Raw genomic sequence first — 15485 nt, 5'->3', positions numbered from 1 at the left:
TCCCCCCTTGTGTGCCGACCTGGCTGCTCCCTCCTCTGCACCACCACCATAGCCGCCATCACCCCCCATTCTGTGCCCAACTGGCTGCCCCCTCTGCACCACCCACCATAGCCGCCGCCACCCCCCTTCTACGCCAACCTGGCTGCCCCCCCCTCTGCACCAACCACCAAAGCCGCCGTCATGCCCCCTGCGGAGCCAACCTGGCTGCACCCTCCTCTGCACCAACCACCAAAGCCGCCGCCACGCCCCCTGCTGAGCTAACCTGGCTGCACCCTCCTCTGGGGCCAGCCAGGTCGGCGCAACAAGGGGCATGGCGGCGTCAATGGTGGGTGGTGCATGGGGCATGTCGGTGTGATTGCATCATTGCGGCTCCTTAAGCAAGGCAGAGATTGCTGGCATTGTACACCAGTGTGTGGGGATGCAATTACGTTCTTCAGTGCAAATCGCCTCTTCTCCCTCCCTATCTTGGGCGCGGCCAGGAGTGCCACATTATTTCCGGGAGCCTCACAGACATTCAGGGAGAGTAGGCAAGTATGAGTTTATCTCCAAAAGCTAACGCCATCTTACCATGCTACCAAGACAGAAGAGTTTATTGGTGGAATAACCTATTAGTTAAATTAAGTTAAAAAGAAACACAAATGAGATAATTCAGCAGCTCCTGGGCAGTAGTGCCGCGATAGCAGACGATGTACTTTTGCCCATGAGATATTTCTTTGCTAATTATGGTCACTTTTTATCACTGTGTTAAGGTTAAACTAAAGCCATAAAAATCACTTTTTCACCTTTGCAAAGTAAATAATGATAAATAGGCCCAATGCCGATCCATCCTCCCAGACCCCCTCTATGCGCTGTTTATTTGGGGGGGCAGGAGCATGCTTCATTACTTTTTAGTTGATGACCAAAGCATTATTTACTGCAACTGCCCCATGGAGGGCAGATCAGCATTGCTGTACGTCCCACACCCCAGGGAGCCATGGAGGCCTACACCTTCTACAGTGGCAGTGTCAAAACTCACAGAGCGATAAAGTTATCAATAGCAACCAATTAGAGTCTGTCATTTATCTAGCACTCTCTATAAAATGACAGAAGCTGATTGGTTGATATGGGCAATGTCTCCACTTTATTTCCCTCTAAAGTTTGATACATCTCCCCCAATGTAACAATAACTGGCACTCTCCGAGGCAGCAGGTCCTGTAATAGAGGAATAGTTACAGCATTAATGGGCTGTTCATAGCAAAATTGTATCAGTCTTACTCGCACAACAAAATAACATGTCAACTTAGGATTGCTATAATTATTCTTTAGGTCATCCTGTCCCAAAGATGGCCGCCCCCATCTGTCTAATTGAGAATCCTGTTGGAAAGAAGTTGTATGTGAATCCTGAAGCCTTAAAGATACTGGAGAGGATTTCCCAGCCACTGGTTGTGGTGTCCATCATAGGACCTTATCGCTCTGGAAAGTCTTATCTGATAAACAAGTTATCAGGGCACCCGAGAGGTCAGTATATTATTATTATATAGTTATCATTATTGTTCATACATATAGGACACTAACAGGGTTTCTAGTGCTGTACATCGAGGGGATCTTACTAAAATAACATTCCATAATAGGAAAGAGAAGGTCAATATCAGCTTGCAATTTAATATTTTGGGAAAACAATTGATGCAACAGGTAGTATATTTACTTAAGAAAAAAGGAATCACATTGGAATAGGGTGTACTCAATCCCTCAAGCAAAAATAACAGAATAAAATAATTAAATCTTTATTAGGTATGCTTTAAAAGTTTATGGCCTCTTTAAATCACACTATGAAAGCTAGTTATTGCTTTTTTAATCACTATTGTTATATCATTATAATAAGCCCTTTCATAGGGTCATATAGAGCGAATTATACAATAAATACATATATAAAAACATTTATACAGAGTGATAAAGAATAGATAATGTGAAAGAAATAAAGTTTAAAAAAACAAGACCGTGTGCTGTCCTTATTAATTGGTATATAATATATTATTCTCAAAAGAAAACTTTTTTATTGTCATTCAAAGCGTTGAACATCAAAATTACAATTGTGACTGAACATAGTTATACAAAGTTTGCTGAGAATTATAAACTACACATGGTCAAAAACAAACTTAATCTCTCGGCCTCTCAAAACAGTATACCAATAACTCTAATTATTTAGTATAATATAGACACGATAGGTCATATGATATTTAGTATAATGTAGTCATATTAGGTCAAATGGTGTTAACCATCCAGTAACCAAAAAGTTTAAACAACAAGCCATGCTTCAGAATACAGAAAAACAATGAAAATAAATAAGATTTTTTTGTACAGAACTGTGCATCACATAGCGCATCTTATCTTAATAAAGAGAAAAAGGACGGGCTGTCCCCCGACTCCAAACATTGAAAAGAAATTCCTCAATAAAGAAACAAATCAGGAATCTAATCTGATTGGAGGATCTCCAGCTGCACATTGTAATAAACACCACGAAGAATTCTGCAATGATCTATGAAGCTGTAGACTGAGAGCTCTTGAAAGAGTATCCACATGGCTCTCCCACATACCAAAAAATCGTTGTATCTTGACATCCTTCTCCAACATCACTTCCACCCAGCTCATTCTAAAGAGAAGGTGCAATTTTGTTTGAAAAGAGCTAATGGTGGTGGCTGTGAATCTATCCATGTGTGTAGGATTGTTTTACAGGCTGCCGCACTTATGGCCAGGGGCGTCTTAAGAGAGGAGGGTGCCCATGTGCACTCCCCGTGCGGGGTCCCATCCTCTCTCCCCCGGTGGCTGGCAGCCAACTGACGCGGCTGGCCAGACACTGGAGCAATAGTAGACTCCGGGCACTAGAGTGTGCCCAGAGTCTACTGCGCATGCGCAGAACGCCGGGAAAATGGCAGCAGCGGCCATTTTTCTGGTGTTCTGAGCAGCACTGACACCCGACGTGGGACCATGGACAGGTAAGTTTAACAAAATATGGGTGCAGGGTGTGTGGTGCGAGCCCACCTGGACCCAGGGGCCCGTGTGCCCCGCACACACTGCACCCATTATAGATACGCCTCTGCTTATGGCTAATAATAGACTCTTTCCTCCCGCTGATGTTCGAATATGATCAGGAATATCCCCAAATATAGCCTATTCAGGCGTCAGTGGGACAAAATTATTCAAATGATTAGTAAAATATGTTTGTACCTGCAACCAGAACCCTCGTAATATAGAGCAAGACCACATACAATGAAAGATATCTGCTACAGGAGATCCACATCTATAGCAGTTTGAACTCTGTGACAAGTCTCTTGTGAGGTGAGATATAGGATCTATGCTAAATATTCAGGAACATAGTAGTGTAAGAAGAATTGTCAGGCATAAATACTGGGTGCAAGAGATTATAAAATTGAGAGATAGCTTTGGTGTCTAGCGAGTGTGAGCGTAGAGAATTGTCTAAAGAGTTATCCCAGTCCAAGGCTGAGTAACATCGCACAGTTACCTCAACATAACGTTTTGCTTGCCAAAATGCAAGTGGGTGTCTTGTCAGTATTGGTGCAATTTGCTATATACTTTATACGCAGTGGCTAGTATTCCCTTTGTATTGCTAGATACAGTGGCTAATATTCCAAGAATCCAATGATGCTATAAAAATGCGGATACAATCTACTGAATACTAACACCCAGTGTCTAGTATTCCCTCTGTTAAAACCTTTATATTGGTTTAGAGCAGGGATGGGGAACCTCCTTCCTGGGACCATATAAGGCCCTCAGAATTATTTGGTCTGACCCTCTGAGCTTTTTTCTGCTAGCGTCATCTGGCTATCCGAGGGCCTAGAATGGCACCCTGCGGCGAGAATCTATGCAGCAGCGCTGCCTGAAGCATCCTTAGGACACTTTAGATGGTCACACCGCTGCCCTTACAGCTCCCCAGAGCATCCTCAGGATGCTCCAGGCATTGCTATAATCACCGGCTATTGTTGCCCCACCCCAGCGTGACATCACGCTTAGGGGCGTGGCCTGCACCAGGCCTGTGAATAATGTCATATAAATATCAAAATGGCCCTCGGCAGAAAAAAGGTTCCCCACCAATGGTTTAGAGAGACCATGTGCATACATGAGAATCTGATTCTATAGTAAGAATACAGCGCACTGCCGATGACGGGACCGGTATTCTTACATTGCCGCCTGTCTCTTCTATCTATATTCAATGTGGTCTCCTTCGCTCTGCATGTAGTGTCTTAGTTAGTAGATGGTATGATTACATAGGATAGTATTTCCGTACAATTCCCTGACATAACAAACACACATATATTACATTTCTACATTTATATTACACGGACAGCACGCGGCACACACGCTGATGCGCATTTCGCTTAGTCATCTTTCTCTATTCTTTATCACTCTATATAACTGTTTTTATATATGTATTTATTGTATGTTTCGCTCTATATGACCCTATGCAAGGGATTATTATAATGATATAAAAATAGTCATTAAAAAAGCAATAAATAGCTTTCATATTGTGATTTAATGAGGCCCGAAACTTTTAAAGCATACCTAATAAAGATTTAATTATTTTATTCTGTTATTTTTGCTCGAGGGATTGAGTGCACCCTGGTCCTGATTCAGAGCCGGATGCTCTGACGGAGCGCTCGCTCTGAATCTGGGCGTTTTTTGTTTTTTTTTTGGAGTGGCCTCCTGACCACCCACAGCTATAGCGAGCGGCCATAATGATGGTCGCGATGGTCAAGACCATCGCGACCATCGGGCTTGCGATGAGACCCTTGTGGTAGAGTCTCGTTCATCGCAAGCCCCAGAGAGCTTTCAGGCTCTAACAGAGCTGGAAGCTCTCCACTGACATCACTCGCGATGTCAGTGGGGCCGCCCACAAACGGCAAGCGTTCCTTCAGGAATGCCTTCATTTGGGCAGCCACCCCCCCAGCCCGCCCATCAAAAGGGGCGAGCTGTCACTCAACATCGACAGCTAGCCACCTTTGGTGCTAGACCCATAGCGACGGATTGTCCATCGCTAGCCGGGTCTCGCGCATGCGCACGACGGAGCCGGCTCTGTCGTGCGCATGTGCTGTTGGCCACCATCGACCCGGTTGCGAGCGCTCAGCGCTTGCGACCGGGTCTGAATCAGGCCCCCTGTTCCAATTTGATTCCTTTTTGCTTAAGTTAACATGTATCTTTGATTCAAAGGGTGGCACCTGTTTTGGGATATACTTAGAGATATATTCCTCATATGTGAATGTGATTTACTAGTATCAACCTGGTGGGGGATTTTTACTTTAGATAGTATATTAATAAATATAGGTGTTGAGAATATTATTATCTGTTAGATATCTGCAGAGCTGTAAAGTAGTTAAGTAACACAATTATGCATCAGTAGAAAGGATATCAATGAACACAATAATATAAACAAAGGCCAGATAAAAATCAGGGCCAAATTAACAATGGGGCGGATGGAGCTGCAGCTCCAGGCCCTCACCAAAATTGTCCCATGACGTCTGCTGTAGACAGGCTGCCTGTTATTGGCCATTCAAGGACCTCTTCCCCAACCACAGGCTGTGCGCCCATACACTCAGGACAGAACCCTTTGGTTTGTCAAGGGATGGGGGCAGGCAAACACATAACTGGTATTAAGAAAAAAAGCACTAATAGGCTGCCATCATTCGCACACATCATCTACTGACTTTGTAGCTTCTTCACAGTAGCCTGGCCCCGAGGTCACACTGTCAGCGCAGGTATGATGCGGGAGCATCACTGTTAAATCATGAAGGGATGGAGTCTATATTATCATAGCACTAGCTATATATGGCCTATGGCTGCGTACTATGTGGGCTGCAGAAAAAGCTTCAAAATAAATTAACATCCAGCTGAAGTGCTAACAGCATAGATGGTATGGGAACTTAATTTACTTCCTTTCTGTCCACTTTTACCAGTCTCTGTTCTTCTGCTCAGACACTAGTTCCAAAATAGCTGGGGGCAAAGTACAGCCTGGTGGGATGGGGGAGTATGCTCACGTGGGAGACCTTTGATTTCAATTGTACATAGGTGACAATTAAAGATGTGCTGTTCAGTTCTCCAGAAATTCAAAACCACCCAAATTTTGTGAATTAGGACAGATCCAGGTCATGGTTTTGATCTCCTAGATTGATACGTACAGTTCCAGGTCACGGTTCTGATCTTCCCGTGGTTTGGAATTTGGATATTAAATCCAAATTTCATTTTTTTATTGCAAAAATTACATAATTGTAACTGTTTTTATCAATTAGAAAAAAAAAACAGATCCAAAACCAATACACTTGAGGGTGGTTTGGCAAAAGGAAAAACCAAAACACAAAGATGAATCTTTGCATGAATGAGAGTTTTTGCTTTGTCCTGTGTAAGATATGGGCATATTCTGGATATATTTTTTAGGGGATGTAGTCGGCATCCCGTTGTGCTGGATGGCAATGATCTAAATACCAGCATTGGGATCCTGGCACCAGTATCCCGACCACCGGCATCTCGAAGATAAGTATCGTCAGTTAGTGGAGGGTTAGGGTTAGGCACTTTGAGGAGTTAGTGGAGGTTTAGGGTGCGTGGAGGAAGAGTTTAGGCTTAGGCACTATGGTGGTTTAGGCACCGGGGAGGGTTAGGGTTAATGCTAGCCTACTCACCTATGGGTGCTGGGATTCTGACTGTCGGGATACTGCTATCGGTATTCTGACCAGCGGCATCCCGAACGCCGTCAATCCATACCCAACCCATTATTTATATGTATGTAACAGGATTTGGAAAGTGATTGAATGTTGGTGGTGCTGTCAGCAGCTACAGAGAGGAAGGGAGGTGAGTAAATCCGGCATGGGGGAACACTATGATTTATCAGGGAAAGTGTCACAGTTCGCTGCTGGCAACCTGACTGTCCTTCACTATCTCACAGTTAGTGAACCTCCGACCTCTATTCATTCAGCTTTCAGTGACATGCTGGAGGGGCCACTTCTATCAGAGGAGCTGTACACCCAGTATTGGCCTCCTGTTCACTGCTGGGCTCTAAGGGCCTGATTTAGAGCTGGACACAGTTGCTGATTGTTAGCCATTGTGCATGCGTGAGGATTCACTCACATACGGAGTGACAGGTAGTCAGCATTTGGGGGAGGTAATAGGGGTGGTAAGAGAATCGCAGGCATGTAGGTAGTGTTTAAACACTGTTTTCTACACATGCAGAAATCAGCCACTGCGTCCTTGCTCACAGCAGAAGAACCCTCTGCATGTCTGGAGACCGGCTGTGCCCGCCGTAGCTTAGATTACTCAGAAGGCTGATGGCTGCCTGACACGCGTTCACTGTCTGTTTCCAATGTTTCCGTTTTTGAGCACTGGCGGCGAAAGTGAGATGTTTAGTGGGCTTCTCTAAGCACGGGATGGCGAGTCATTAGCATATTTTCACAATTGCGATCAGTGAGAGATAACAGTTGCGATGGCATTTGCGTGCGGAACTGAAGCAGGCCCTGAGGAAATTAGGGGACATGATTATGACTTCTAGCCAGGCCCGCTGAGAGCCGCGGCGGGCCCGGGTAATAGGGGGCGTGGCCTAATCGCGGGAGGCGTGGCCACGCCACCTTCCCGGAAAAAAGTAAAATAAAATAAAGATTTGCAGCGCCGCTTCGCTGGGGAGGGGGGCGCTCTGGGCCCCCTCAGCCCTGCTCAAAGCCAGGAGGGGCGCGATCAGTGTGATCGCTCCCCCCACAGGCTGTTCAGCAGCCACGAACAGTCTCCACTGCAGCTCAGCACACGCTGTGTGCTGAGGGAGGGGGAGCGGCGCTGGACCCGGGCCCCCGCCAGGCCCCTCAGGAAGCCTGGGCCCTGGTAATCTGTACCTGCCCCCCCCCTCTCGGCGCCCCTGCTTCCAGCTGCCATTTCATTTAAGCTACATAAAACTATATAATAGTACATACTGCATTATTAACTTACCTAACCTCAGACTTTTGTCTAGGTACATAAACCTTTAATGGCTTGAAGATCTCACTGGTAAGACCATAGATTCAACATTTTCCTTTTCTGTATTGTCCATCTTCAGGAGAGACACCAGTCACATATCTCTATGTTATATAGGGTCAGTGTAGCAGCAATATTGTTATATTAGGCTCCGGCCAGGCTTTGCCTGTATGTTCGGAGCTTATGTACATGCTGGGACTGTCTCCTGTACTGGGCTCTTCCATAGGTGGCTTCTCTTTGGGACACACGGTTGAAGCAAAAACAAAAGGCATCTGGATGCGGTCAGTCTCTCATCCCAAACGAAAAGACCACACCCTGTTACTGCTGGACACAGAAGGGCTGGGAGATGTGGAGAAGGTAATTCAGAAGGACCCTACATGAGGGGCAAAGCCTTGGAGCTCTCAGCATTGTCATCATTATCACATGTGTCTTGCAGGGAGACACGCAGAATGACCGTATGATCATGTCTCTGGCTCTGCTCATGAGTAGCGCTGTCATCTATAACAGCAGGGAGGTTATAAACCAGGATGCCGTGGAGAAGCTATAGTATCCTTTATAGGATATGGGCCATTTACTAAATTACATCTTGTGTGATCTGACTTTACTCCTTCAGTTTGTACAGGAACATTGTGATACAATAGCAGTGACTGAAAGATTTGTCTCCTTCTAGAGCAGAGGCGTTGGTTCGACTGCATGATGGGGGTAACTTTTTTTTAAGGCTCAACAGATGGTTTCCACATCAAAATCAAAAAAATTGTTGACCGCTTCATAAAATCATTTTAGTTACAGCAGTAAACAATTAATTAGTTTTGCCCCTTTAATATAAATATTGCTCTCTTAAGAAAATGAAACAGTATTTTGTATCACCTAATATTTCCCCATATGAGATTTATTTGTCTTCTTAAGCATAATATTTCCTCAAAATATTTTGGGAATGGACCTGGCCACACTTCCTGGATTACGCTTGATTATATGTACATTGTGGCGGACTAACACAAAGCTCTGAGGGAGCTGTAAAAAGTAATTCCAGGAGCAGTGTTGGAACCATGTAAATGTACAGTAGCACCAGATGCCGGCAGCGTATGCTTGAGGGATGGATAGAAAGACTGCTCAGTGCTGCCATCTGCAGTCTCCCGCAGGTGTAAAATTGGCAAATTATTTGCTTTTAGTCATCTTTGTGTATTTGTAACGATTTATTATTTTATTTGTTTTTGGGGTTTTTTTGAATGAAGGATTTCTGTCCATACACAGATGATGGTACATTGAACTGGTCTCAAAGACTTGGTGATAGCTTTGTACGTAGTTATTTGAGGATTATTTGAGTATTCACTGGTACAGCCTTTATAAGCTCTTACCAGGGTTCTAAATGAAACATCTCATGGGCTACAAGTTGCCCCAGGTATAATTTGGCTACCATGACTGGCTGGTTCCACAGGCTTCACCATGGAGTTCACCATGATTATATACAATGTACTATTATACTGTGGCATGGAATTTAGGACATCAATTAGCTGAATTCTATGAAAAGCAACTTTCAGAACTATAGAGAAAGTCAGATGCAAATCATTCGGCTTAAGACCTCCCCCAAAAAACGGTGTATGGAGTCCTGGTAGCCACCAGTTGTGATTATCGTTCAGTCTGGAGGATTTAAAGTCTGTTTTTTCGACACCATGAGGTCAGCCCTCATCCAGCCATTCAGTCTATGTTCTCTATTGTTACTTTGGGGATCATTCGTCTTGGAAATCACTGAGAGCAGGATCTGCTGTTGGTACCGAAATCATAATGTCCCTGTACTTCAGGAAGGATCACAGTGGCTGTTCCTGTATATGCAGATACATACAGGGAGTGACCCCAAAGTGTCCATAGACTAAGGGTGGAAGTTCAGTAAAAAGGACATATTTAAGTAATAACTACAGTATAATAAGATCAGTCTCTTTCCTTAATATCCTCCCAGCTCTATTACTGAGCTACATCAGGACATCATGCCGAATGCAAACGTGCAGGAGGAGGAAGCTGTGGGTCAGGAGAATTCAGAGGACAAGTTGGCACCACACTTTGTCTGGGTTGTGCGAGATTTTACTCTGAAACCAGAGCTGGGAGGCCACGTAGTTACAGCTGATGAATACTTGGAAGACTGTCTAAAGGATATATCAGGTAGGTACCAGAAATGAACATGATTATTAAGAATCAGCTATTGTGTGCCCCATCATATTAGTATATGTATTCTTGTATTAAGTGGTGCTTTGTGCTATATTTTGGCTATGCTTGTTTAATGAAATATAAAACTTTTAACATTTTTGTGTTTTTTTTATTTTTTGTAGCTGTTAAAACCCCAAAGACACAAATCAAAAATAATATGCGGAGGACCATCAGATCCTGTTTTCCTAAGCGGAAATGTTTCTTTTTTGAGCTTCCCTCCCCAGACGAAAAAGTCCTGAAGCTCATAGACGAGGTGTCTGATGCACGGCTCCAACCAGGGTTTGTCAAAGAGACAAAGAGCTTCTGCCAATTCATTCTTGAGGAGGTACCTGCAAAAAGATTAAGGCCAGAAGAATCCATCACTGGACCCAGTGAGTCTACAGGCAATCTAGTAGCATCTTGGATGTAAAAGAATTGGTAGAATACTGCCTAATACTAAGACCCAAAATAATGTGATCACCCACACCGATCAACATGAACAATAAACAACGTAGATGGTCTTGTGCTACTTCTGAAGGGTTACAGGGTGAAGTCAAATCAAAGAGAAATCCGATATTCTTGCACATGTGGCCTTGACAAGATAAATGAGAATAGAGAGCACCATTTTTCTTTAGTAATAGTTGGAATATGAGCAATATATATTTCTTGCTCCTACTCGCAAAGTAGCAACCTGTATCACTTCATGTAAGAGGCCTTTAGGGATGTAGAGTTCTTCCCAAGAATATTCAAGCCTCAAATGAAAGTAGAAAATCTCCTCTTAGTGTAGTATTCAATACTTCTCAAAAGTATAGGACAAAAGGAGCCTGAGGTGTCCTGAAAAAACTACTTCAGTAGAAACGCATTGGTATGAGTGGCTTCTAACCTGGCCAGTGTTTGTGATGAGGTGGAGCTGGATTCCCCAAAGCCTTTTCTTGCTTGGAAAAGAAGGTTTATTATAACAACTGTGGATGTAGGTTCCTTTTGTCCTGTACTGTTTGGCATGTATACCAGCCATTGGTGGACTTATAGCTTATTTTAATCTTAATAAATATATACAGTGTATTGCTCATTTTCCAGTTATTAATACACAGAAAATGTGCTCTCTTCTCACTTAACTTGTCAAGATCACATGTGCAAGAATATCAGATTTCTCCTTGATGTGACTTCACCCTGTAGTCCTACAGAAGTAGCAAAAGACCATCTATGTTGTTGTGGAGCATCTTGGATGTGTCCCAGTGTGAGGTGGCTATCTGGGACTAAACAATATGCCCAGCAATTACACTAGAAGTAAATCCTAAACTCTAACAACAAAAAGTCAACATTTATAAAAATAAACTTTTACTTAAAAAAAGTAAAGTCATAAAGTAGTATGCAAGATAAGGGTCACCCCATGCTGGATGTTACTGGCCTTAATGGTTTTAGGAATGTCAAGAAGATGGAAAACTATTTGGCCTGTAAAGATAGCTCAGATATTCCACACTTTCCAAAGTCAGCTCAGGGATGACCATCGAATAATGCTGGTGTTGCCAGAATACCAACATGGCTTGGGATGGCATGTAGTTTTCACAAGATGAATGGTCGATGGTTTAACCCAATGATTATATGTGGTGCATGTGCAGTTGAACCCCAAAATCACCACATGTGCAACGTTGCTGGGATGGTGATGCTGCTTCCTGGTGTTCACAGCTGAAATGAAGTAATTAGCATTGCATGAGGAAAGAAGCCTGTTAAGGATGGCAGCTGTTGCAATCCTGGCATCAAACAGAAACAACATTTCCATTGAGTCGGGAACATTGATAGTTGCTAGCCATCCTCTACAGCTACGCTCATGGGCCCTCTTAGTTCCAAAATGGAAGCTTACATTGAAAGTGGATCATATACTTTGGTTAAGAATGAGAAAAGCAAATATTACACTCAACTTAGCTATAAACAAGCTGTAGAGGAATTATTTCTATATTTTATATTTATACCATGGGTTGCCGATTATTGAAGATGGAGCCTCCAATAATAGTATATTCTTTATTATATTTATAAAGATATTATAAATAGAGATAATGTTCAATTAACATACGTTTTATCATATATTTATATATATACAGTATATATATATATATATATATATATATATATATTTCCAAATAGATGCATACGTATGAATTAATGATATTATGATTCCAGTGAAGTTCAAGCTCTGATTTCTGATATTTATTTACAGGCAAATCAAATTATACAGAGTGAGATATACACAGTAGTGACATATATACTAGGTATATCTATGCTTCCTAAGAAATAAAACTTAATAAACAATTAACAAACTTAGACAATTAATAACAACATAGATTGTATACTTGCAAGTATTATTAGTTACCATACTTCCTCCTGCACAAACTTTATGTTCTTCTGGACTCTGTGTTACATTGTGCTGACCTCTCTCCAGACTGAGCTCCTATATTCACCACACCTGACCTCTTCTTACATCTCCTCTGTCCTCCCCCTGTCCTCCTTCAACTAACTAAGCTGTACTTCCAGTGCTGTCTTTTATCCCAAATCTTTCAAACTCAATTTTGCCATCTCCCACTCTGTCCAATGTGGCAGATAATTATGGGTTTCCCTAAACGTGATTCTGGAGTGTTGTAAAGTGTTGTAAAAGTGTCAGCTCAATTTTACCCCTCAGGTGGGCAGCAGGGAATGTATTTTGGGATCATAAAATTTGGTATTTGTTTATTCATCAAAAGATTTACCTTTGATTATTTGATGTGCAAACAGGTCTGTTTTACCTAAGGTGCTAGCATCAATAGATGTGACCTCTTGATGGTATAGTAGATAAATTGCCCCTGTCGTTAAGCCCTCAGCCTGGACAATGGATGAACTGGTTTTATGATTACACACCAGTGCATACCAGTGCCGATTCCATTATTTATGACATAAGCAGGAAAACTTGTTCAAACTGTCCTAAGAACAGTGCTACATTTGATGTACATCAGACATATAAAATTTATTATTTAAATCATTCCCTACAGTATTTGATACATGTATACATACTCATATAAACTAATGTAACACATCTACTGAACTTCTTGCTACAAAATATATATATACTGTATATACTATTCACTATGGTGTACATCACATTCAATCATTAATGGTATTTTAATTCAGGCAATATCTCTAATCCTCATATTCCTAAAATATTAATAATTACCTAAATATCTAAATGTCAACAACACACAAATGATGTAAATGAGTTTGGTCATTTTTTTTACTTTATTAGGTATAAAAATGAGCACTTATGGTCCTTTAGATGACCATCATGTCTGAGCAAAGCCCAGTGAGATACAGTAAGACAGTAAATCTATTTATGGTGCATAGACAGCATCAGATAATATCATATCTAACTATTAAGCTGTCACTGAAGGGCAAGATATGTACATGCAATATCCATATATTGGGTTTTTAAAATAATAATATTGTATTTCGCTTTTTGTTTCAGCTTTTGCACAGCTGATGCAGTCCTACATTTATGTTGTAACTAGAGTTGATATTTCCTATCTGGAACAATCTATGTCAAAGCTGTCACAGGAGGAGAACACAAAGGCGTTAAAAAAATCTCATGATCTTTATGAAAATAGGATGAGGGCTAAATTTGTTAACACTGAGCAAGAATTCCAGCAGTTACATAAAACGTCAGTAGAGGGAGCTCTTCAGGAGTTTAAGAAGCTGTATGTGAAGCATGAGAAGAGTCTAGCTGCGTATGAAGAGCAACTCAAGGTGAAACGCGTTCTGCATTGCATTTGTTGTGCGTTGTCAGCACATTTATCATGTATTCATTTTGCAATAATCTTTTTGTTTTTAGTTTTTCAAAAATAAGTAGATACAAAAGAAAGAATGAGGTGAACAAAGAGGGGGATACATGTATATGTGTTATACAAGTCATATACCAAAAATTAAAAAAGCCACTAAACAAAATAAAAGAATAGGGTAAGGTAAAGGCCAATAGATGTTGGTGAATGGGAACCTTCAGTGATGAACTCATGCCAACTGAAAAGCCTCATTAAAGGCTAGTTACTGTAGCTGAGGAGGAATATGGACAACTTGAGGTTTCCATAAGGAAACTATAATTAAGATTTGATTTAATGAAATCAGTTGGGGGAGGTGTATTTTGTTTCCACAACTGAGCAATGGCAGCTTTAATGGCAATTAGAGCATGGGATATAAAATATCTATGGTGGACTAATATAAAGTCTGGGAAAATGTGTAAAAGTGCAATAGGAGGGGTTAGGGAAAATTGCATACCAGTAATAAGCTTCTCAGCCAGCACGCATACAGGGTATATAACAGGGCACTTCCAGAAAATATAGAAAATGTCACCAATGTGGCCACAACATAATCTAGATTGTAATGACCAGATCTTATGTAGCCGATCAGAGGTCAGGTAAATATGGTAAAACAGCTTCACATACATTTAGACATGAGAGAAACATTTAGACATTTTAAATATAGAAAAAAATAAATGAGACCAAACCAGAGGCTTCAAACAAATATCCAGTTCTTATTCACATTGTAAATACACTGGGGTTTTATCTGGTAGGCCAAAGGTTACCAGTAGGGAGTAACAAAAAGATATGCCACTTCTGTGATAAGATGAGGAAATTCGGTGAACAATAGGAGGAGGAACTTAACAGGTTGGATCAATCAAAGTTGGGAAAGACTGAATCTAATGAAGAATTTGGAGAAATTAGTAAAAATCATTGGAGGGAAGGGAAAGGAAATATTGCTATTGGGTAAATGATATAAGAATATGCCCTATGAATAAATCATGGAGGGATTTGATTCCCTTATCGCACCTTGAGGACAGGTTCAAATTAGGGATTAGGTGCGGGAGGCCCAGAATTTAGAAGTAAGCTGGAGATGTGCGAAATTTCATTAAGACAGAGACGCTATCCCATCCCATGCCTTAAAGGCAGCCAATGTCACCCGGGAAGTGGATTTAGAGAGATTCCTGGTCCACAGCAGGTCATTAATTTGGGACAATGGGTTTCTGACTAATCACTAATTTGGTTGACCAGGTATGCTAATTGATACATTTCCAAATTAGGGTAAGATAACCCCCTGCTGCTCTAGGCATTAGGTATTTCTTTGTCTGGGTTTCTGGTTATTCTAGATGTACAGTATTTGTGAGAACAGCATGAAACCTTTTTAACCAAGGGAAGGATTCTGGGGAAGAATCTACATAGATATAGAAATGTGGGAAGGAATAACATCCTAATGGCCGCCATTCTACCCATCCAGGAAACTTCATGGTTCATACAGTCCTTAGTAAAGGAAAC

The 15485-nt window shown here is 41.8% G+C and overlaps 1 protein-coding gene across 1 annotated transcript in view; it reads left to right on the top strand.

Annotated features, from left to right (window-relative positions):
• The first annotated feature begins 1356 nt into the window (after nucleotides 1-1356).
• Nucleotides 1357-15485, top strand: part of LOC148517821 (guanylate-binding protein 3-like) — a 54384-nt gene continuing 40255 nt past the window's right edge. Inside the window, exons 1-6 of the mRNA XM_088478185.1 lie at nucleotides 1357-1497; nucleotides 8207-8337; nucleotides 8417-8526; nucleotides 9935-10134; nucleotides 10302-10550; nucleotides 13649-13926. Of these exons, the coding sequence (XP_088334311.1) occupies nucleotides 8257-8337; nucleotides 8417-8526; nucleotides 9935-10134; nucleotides 10302-10550; nucleotides 13649-13926 (918 nt within the window). The 5' untranslated portion in view covers nucleotides 1357-1497; nucleotides 8207-8256. The remainder of the gene's footprint in view (nucleotides 1498-8206; nucleotides 8338-8416; nucleotides 8527-9934; nucleotides 10135-10301; nucleotides 10551-13648; nucleotides 13927-15485) is intronic.

The sequence above is a fragment of the Taudactylus pleione genome, unplaced genomic scaffold (genome assembly GCF_031769625.1).
Source record: "Taudactylus pleione unplaced genomic scaffold, aTauple2 ptg000209l, whole genome shotgun sequence".
NCBI classification, from domain to species: Eukaryota; Metazoa; Chordata; class Amphibia; order Anura; family Myobatrachidae; genus Taudactylus; species Taudactylus pleione.
The sequence above is the reverse complement of the archived record's forward strand: the minus strand, read 5'-3'. Positions and strand labels throughout refer to the sequence as shown.